At 34.0% G+C, this 7,946-nt stretch overlaps 1 protein-coding gene and 1 long non-coding RNA gene across 2 annotated transcripts; both read left to right on the top strand.

Moving 5' to 3' along the window:
• The first annotated feature begins 1,752 nt into the window (after positions 1 to 1,752).
• Positions 1,753 to 3,633, top strand: LOC147273188 (uncharacterized). Its single transcript, XM_086228091.1, has one exon. It carries the CDS (start codon positions 1,759 to 1,761, stop codon positions 3,631 to 3,633), a length of 1,875 nt encoding a protein of 624 aa, XP_086084217.1. The 5' UTR covers positions 1,753 to 1,758.
• Positions 3,634 to 4,299: 666 nt separating this feature from the next.
• LOC147273189 (uncharacterized) lies at positions 4,300 to 5,555 on the top strand. The gene is made up of 4 exons (XR_015119774.1): positions 4,300 to 4,420; positions 4,586 to 4,687; positions 4,924 to 5,126; positions 5,284 to 5,555. It is a non-coding gene; the product is annotated as an uncharacterized LOC147273189 (long non-coding RNA).
• The last annotated feature ends 2,391 nt before the right edge of the window (positions 5,556 to 7,946 follow it).

Consider the following 7,946-nt stretch of genomic DNA (forward strand, 5'->3'; position numbering starts at 1 on the left):
CAAGCTTCAACTCTCAACCAACTGAGCTGACTAGTTTATTTGTCAAGTTTGTGAATCATAACATATTTAATAGCTCTTTCGTTTATTTACTTCAATAAATTATTAATATGCTTATTAAGTTATTATATAATACTATTATGTTAGTAATAGTGTGATACCATAAATAATAAACTTTTAAAATTATATACAATATTACAACTATAATAAAACATAAATGTACATATGTATTATTATATATTTTATTACATATTTTTATAAACAAACGATGCAATTGTGTTGTCAACGATCCAAACCGTTCAAATTTTAGTTCCTCACTCAAAGATAATTTGTGCAAAAAATTAGCTCAATCGGAGATGTAAAAGTGACATAATGGTGGTTAAATTAATGAACGATCGTGGTTTTTCTAATGATCATCGAATGGGTAGATGAATTTCGATTTAGCCGATTTTTTGTACGGATGATCTTTGACTATGAACATAGAAAATGAACAGGTCAGATTGTTGAAATCACGTTGTGGTCTTCATAATTATGGAAACAATAAGGTTTCAATGGGAAAGTTATTAAAATTATACTCTTCAAGTGTATTTATATGTAGAAGCTCACATATCGATCTTGTTTTCAACGATCCGAACCGTTCAAGTTTTAGTTCTCCACTCAAAGAGAATTCTTGCAAAAAATTAGTTTAATCGAAGATGTAAAAGTGATTTTTCTAAATGTAACGGTGGTCGAATTAATGAACGATCGTGGTTTTTCTAATGATAATCGAATGGGTAGATGAATGCTGATTTAGGCGATTTTTTTGTAAGGATGATCTTTGACTATGAAAATAGAAAATAAACGGTTCAAATCGTTGAATTAATGAAATGACGATTGTGGTTTAATAACTTTAATTATACTTGTATTATAAAAGTTGTATATACACATATACTTTTATATTTTATTATACTTATAATGTTGTATATAATTTTAAAAGTTTATTACTTTATTATTTATGGTATTACATAATTTACACTATTACTATTTACTAACATTATAGTATTATATAATAACTTAATAAGCATATTAATAATTTATTATAGTAAACAAATAAAAAACCTATTAAATATGTTATGATTTCCAAATTGGGCTTTGGGTCGGGCTTTGGGCGGGCCTAAACGGGCCGGGCTTCGGGCGGCCCATGGGCTTCAAGGGGATGGCCCAAGCCCAAGCCAAGAGACTTTCGGGCCGGCCCAATTTTCGGGCCAAATCGGGCTTCGGGCCTAATGGGCCGGGCGGGCTTCGGGTGGGCTTCGGGCCTTGGGCTTTTTGGTGAGGCCTAGTTCAAATAATTCGGTTAATTCAAGTTTTGGTTCAACTTTAAGTGGGTTAGATGATATTTTGGCTAATCTTCAAGCAGACCCTGGACTAAGAACTCAAATGGCGGATTATAGCCCTAATATTCGAGATGAGATCCGAAGAGCATATCTACAAAAGGGACCTTGTCAACCTAGAGGTCATATATTCCCACAAACTAATCAATCGGGAATTGATCGACGCTTCATTACCCAATGGTTTGATGAGTTTGATTGTTTGGAGTATAGTCAATCTAAGGATGCCGCATTTTGCTTTTATTGCTATCTATTTAAATCCAATTTTGAACAAGCGGGTAGTGACGTCTTTACTCGGGTAGGCTTCAGGAATTGGAAGAAAGGGAGAGAAAAGTTTAGCACGCATGTTGGGCCAGTTGATAGTGTTCACAATCGATCTAGAGAAGCTGCTATGAATCTAATGAACCAAAATTCACATATTGAAACAGTTGTGCAAAAACAGTCAGACAAAGCTCGTATTGCTTATCGCACTTGCTTGAATGCATCAATTGATTGCACAAAGTTTTTGTTGCGACAAGGACTTTCTTTTCGTGGCAATGATGAAAGTGCCACTTCAAGCAATATGGGGAATTATTTAGAGCTTTTGCAGTTTCTTGCAGATCATGATGAGAAAGTTAAGGCCGTTGTGTTGGAAAATGCCCCGGGGAATCTCAAGTTAGTAGCTCCTTCAATTCAAAAAGATCTTGTTAATGCATGTGCCATGGAAACCATTGGGGTTATCATGAATGATATGAAAGATCGACTCTTTTCTATATTGGTGGATGATTCACGTGATATTTCAATAAAGGAGCAAATGGCTATGGTGTTGCGTTATGTGGACGACAAAGGGCAAGTAATTGAAAGGTTTGTGGGGGTCCAACATGTTGCCGAAACCACTTCTAGTGCACTAAAGGATGCCATTGATGCATTCTTTTCTTTCAACAAATTGAGCTTTTCCAAGCTACGAGGGCAAGGTTATGATGGAGCTAGTAATATGAGAGGTGAGTTCAATGGTCTTAAAACAAAGATTTTGAGAGAACAACCTTGTGCATTTTATGTTCATTGCTTTGCTCATCAACTTCAACTAGCTCTTGTTGCCATTGCAAAGAAAAATGCCGACATTGCCACTTTTTTCACATCTTGTAATAGTGTGGTTAATATTGTTGGAGCATCTTGTAAGCGTCGTGATGCATTGAGAGAGCAACTCCAAAAAGAGCTTATGGAAGCCTTTGAAAATGATTGTCTTCAAACGGGTCGAGGCTTAAATCAAGAATCTAGTCTCAAACGTGCCGGTGATACACGTTGGAACTCCCATTATGGTACGTTGATTAGTTTGATTTCTATGTTTGCATCGGTTGTGAAGGTGCTTGAATTGATTGTTGATGATCGCTACAATGATAGTGTGGGTGAAGCAAATAGATTATTGGGAGAAATACTATCTTTTCAGTTTGTGTTTCACCTATTTTTGATGAGATATATATTGGGAATCACAAATGCTTTGTCAAAAGCATTACAAAAGAAAGATCAAGAGATTGTGAGTACAATGGCTTTAGTCAAAGCATGTAAGGAACGACTACACCATATGAGAAATAATGAGTTTGATCTTTTGGTTGACCAAGTAGCTTCTTTTTGTGCTAAAAATCATATTGAGGTTCCTAACATGGATGAGACATATGTAGCTCGAGGGAGGTCACGGCGCAATGCTCCAATAAAAACATATCATCATCATTATCGTGTGGAGCTCTTTGTTTATGTCATTGATGAGCAACTTGTGGAATTGGAGGATCGCTTCAATGAGGTAAATAGTGAGTTACTTATTTGCTTGGCATGTTTGAGTCCGGATAATTCTTTCGTAGCTTTTGACATACAAAAGTTACTTCGTCTTGCTCAATTTTATCCTCAAGATTTTTCGGATCGAGATCTATTGGCACTTGAAGATCAACTTAGGATTTATATTCATCATATGCGTTCAAGTAGTGATTTTTCAGAATTGAAAGGAATTGGTGATCTTGCGAAAAAATTGGTGGAGAAAAGGTTGGATCGGACATATACTTATGTGTATTTGCTTATTATATTGGCTTTGGTTTTACCGGTTGCAACTGCTTCAGTGGAGAGGGCATTTTCCGCCATGAATATTATCAAGGGTCCACTCCGCAACAAAATGGGAGATCAATGGTTGAGCGATAGCTTGATTGTTTACATTGAGAAAGATGTTTTTGATTGCATTGATAATGAAGCTATAATGACACGTTTTCAGAATATGAAAACTCGTCGTGGACAATTGTAACTTGTATGTTTTTATTATGAATTATAAATGAAACAATTATCATTTAATTTTTTTAGTGTTATATTTGTAAAAAAAATTTATGGCATAGTATACACTATGACCCCCCGGAATCAAATTCCTGGATCCGTCACTGAACATCAACATCAGTATTCCATGAATTTTTATTAGCCCCTCTAAGGTACACACCCCTTTTTCTTTGGTGATTTTAAGAAGCTCTAATCAATCATATTGTTCTACTTGAATGAACAATTTATGGTTTATATTGGGGTAATGGGGTATTTCTCTGACACAAACAAAAGGGCAGTCATCCCATTACTCTTAAAAAAAGAAAAAGAAAAAGAAAAATCCTTAAAAAGTCACATGGGCTCTAATTGTTTCGAGAAAACATGAATTAATTAAGATGCTTACAGTCTTCTTTTATGGAAAAGTTTATAATACACATACGATTATATGCTTAATTTTGAGAAGAGAAATAGTTTTTTTTTGGCCTGGTAATGCACTACTTTCTTTAAACAAAGAGCCAAAGAGGCTCAGTACATTTACCGTTGCTCAATTTACTTATGTTTCTTTCTTGACCGCTCTCTCCATTTTCTTTGCTGCACTCTAATGCTGCATACTTTTGCATCTCCAAGTTGCCTCACAACTGCCATAGAAATGTTCCAAGTAGTTTATTTCTCTTTATTTCTCTAAAAATTGGGTTCTTCTTTGCATTTGAATACTCAGCTGCTTTGTTCATTTCTTTGCATGCAGCTCGAATAATGGCAGAGAAAAACGAGTTCATGTAAAGGTAATCATTTATGTTCTTTGTTCTTCTCTTAAAACTTATTTATGTCCTCATTTTTATATTATGCGGGATAGTATATGATGAATGCAATATATTTGATAAATGTCTGTGTAATTGATTTTTTTTTTTTGGCAATGTCATCCTAAAGTTTCTTTTCTCTTCCACCAGAGCATTTGTAGTCCGTTCACACAGTAATCAATCCACTACTGTATTTTACTGTACTATTGCTGGCGAGTGGCGAGGAAATACGTAAATGCCAGAATTTAAAGGGTATTTGCTGTGATTTCTTTTCTTTTCTTTGTTTATATTAATTTCTTACCATTTTTTTCTCTGTTTGAGGTCAGAAACGAAAATTTTAGGGTTCTGTAAGTTTCTTGCTGCATTATGAACTCACATTCAACATGTATTTTGAACCTTTTCCTTTCCTTTTTTGTCATTTAATTCTGTGTAGTTGAAATCCAAACAACACTTGAATATGATCATTGTCCCTCTATAATCATTTACAGAGAGACAAAGGAAGGACCTTGAAGTATGGCAAAGAAAAAGGAAGGACCTTTGATCAAGAGGGTTGAGGAGGAGGACCAATCAAATAAAACAACTTGCACTAAACAGAGCTCCCATGCAATAAACATGTTTAGTCTTCACATTGAATTGAAATATTTGAAGTGGAAAAGCAGGAGGAAACTATTGGCTGCTGAGAAACTATGAGGTATTCTACCCTCTTTTTTCTTTTCTTTTGCATTTGTTTTACTGCAATTGTGTCCTTTATTACTTTTATTCAATCCTACAAAGTCATTTTCAATGTATTTTCTTCTTCTGCAGTTTATGGCTGACATGTATATGCTAACAGTAAGTCTGATGCATAGGGCGATCGAGTAGAAAGAATTGACTGAAAAAAGATCCGTAAAGCAAGGTAGAAATACTGGTGAAGAAGACAGTTGTATCTGTAATCAGTGTTTCTTGAAGTTAAAGGTATGACACATTATTGAGTTCATTTTGGGTCTTAATAATTGAGATTTAAACTTCTGCTTCGTTTGATTTCTTTTCTTTGGAAACAACAGAATTAAGATTTGTTAGTTTATAGGATTGAACTATGAATTGTCTAAGCCTTTGCAAGATGAACATTAATGTTATGAGTTCCAAATCGGCCGGTAAAGTTGTATCACTATTCGGTAGTGATGGAGTTTGGGATTTATTAATTTGATATTATCACAGTTTCTAAGAAGAAACATTGAGGTCTGATTTACCTTACCGTTAAAAGCTTTTAGGATTGTTTGTTGAGTAGCTGCATTACAAACTTAGTGGTTTCTAATTAACGATAAAAAAATATAAGAAAAAACATAAACTAAAGGGCACGCACTCCACACATAAGGCACTTTCTTTCAAAGAAGTTATGATATGTTGTGAAAAGGCATTATCCATGCAAGTGTTGTACAATTAAATTTGAGGTTTAAATAAGTAACAATTTCTATTGTAAAAATGTAGTATTGATATACGTATAATTAAAAAAAAAAACCTCTAGCACAGACAGCCAAATCACAATGGAAGAAAAATGGCGATTGCTTTGTTGAATTTGAAGGACCAAAACAAAGAAAAGACTCAAGTAAAGAGGAGAAAATGTTGAACAAATGAGAATACTATAGACAAAATTCGAGATCCGAAGCAAATAAAGAAAAGAAACAAAAATAGTAACCCAAAAAGAATAAAAAATAAAAGCAACCAGAGGTAGTGTACCTAGAAATCACAATAACTTGCTTTTTCTCCATGAATCTTAGCATGAAAATGTAAGAGAAAATAACAAAAGAAAAAAACCTCACATGAAAAAAGGTAAAATGAATATGGTTACATACCAAAATATCTACGTTTGCACAATAAGAAGAAGGCTTTTTAGCAAGATACCCACCTGAACTTTGACTCGATTTGCATGTTACCACCTAAATTAAAAATTGAAGCAAGTTGCCTCCTGAATTAAATTTTGTTTGCAAGTTACCACCTCCATCCAAATCTTTAGGGGTTTTTTGGTCTTTGAAATTGGTTGGGGAAGCTTTTGCCACCTCAACATACTGAGTGGCAAGGTCCAACCAGTTACAAGTGGCCACATGTATAACCATTTTTCTATTTTTATTTTCCTATTTTTATAAACTTTAAAAATTAATTAAAAATAGCTTCGGACTCAGAAAAATACACAGAAAATTCTTATGGACTCGTCTTCACTAATACTAATTTACAATAGAGTCAAATTACCAATTTACCCTCCGAGGAGTTTCCAGAAAATTTGGGAAGTCCAAATTTCTTTTTAAAAAAATTAAAATAAATTTCCTGCCATAAAATAAATTCTACAAAAATTATTAAATTTCCGTAAAGTCTCAGAAGAATTATAAAAAATATTTTGGAAATTACCAAAAGCCTGTTTTAGAGAATTCTTTCGAGATTTTATGAAAATTCTAGAATTTTTCTTGAATTTATTTTCCTCTAAGACCGAGAGGTCTTTTGGGTAGCAAATGTTTACGAGAAAGGTAGTGTTTGTTTTTAAAAAAACCAATGGTGTAGGCCTTGTATTTTTTGGAGTTCGGGAAATTATCCTATGAATTTTCAAAGAGTTTAGAGTATTTAATTTTTAGAAATAAATTTGGACTTCCCAAATTTTCTAGAAACTCTTGGAGTGCAAATTAATAATTTGACTCCATAGTAAATTACTATTAGTCAAGACGAGTTCGTCAGAATTTTTCGTATATTTTTTTGAGTCCGGAGCTATTTTTAATTAATTTTCAAAGTTTGTAAAAATAAGAAAATAGAAATAGAAAAATGATTCTACATGTAGGCACTTGTAATTGGTTGGGCCTTGCCACTAAGCTTGCTGAGGTGGCAAAAGCTTCCCCACCCAAGTTCAAAGACTAAAAAACCCATGAGGATTTGGATGAAGGTGGTAACTTGCAAATAAAATTTAATTTAGGGTTAATTTAAGTGGTAACATGCAAATCGAGTCAAAATTCAGGTGGTTATCTTGCTAAAAAGCCTAAGAACAATGCCGCCTACTTTCCAATACAGAGGAGGCGCCCATGGCCGCCTTCTCCAACATGCAGTGCGCCTCTGTACCCAAGAGGAGTTATTGTTGAAACTTCAAGTTTGGACAATGCTTGGGTCACCCCACCCCCTAAAAATGCTTGTTCGGCAGTGCAAACTCAGGATCAGATTTGTTCATTTTTTAGATCACATATTAAAGATCATCTTTGTAAAAAATCTACTCAATCGGAAATCGTTTGGTTATATAACTGTTATCGAATAAATGGACGGTTTGGTCAATAAAACATTTTTTAAATACAAACTGTCTATTTATTTTATTTATTCAATAACAGTTATATAACCAAACGATTTATGATGAAGTTGATTATTTGCAGAGATGATCTTTAGTAAGTGATCTAAAAAATAAATGGTTCTGATCCTGAGCCTGCACTGCCGAACAAGTATTTTTGGGGTGGGGGTGTATATTGAGGTCACCCTTAGGGGTGACCCAAGTATTGTTCTTCAA

This window comes from Dryas octopetala, chromosome 9, assembly GCF_963921425.1.
Source record: "Dryas octopetala chromosome 9, drDryOcto1.1, whole genome shotgun sequence".
NCBI lineage: Eukaryota > Viridiplantae > Streptophyta > Magnoliopsida > Rosales > Rosaceae > Dryas > Dryas octopetala.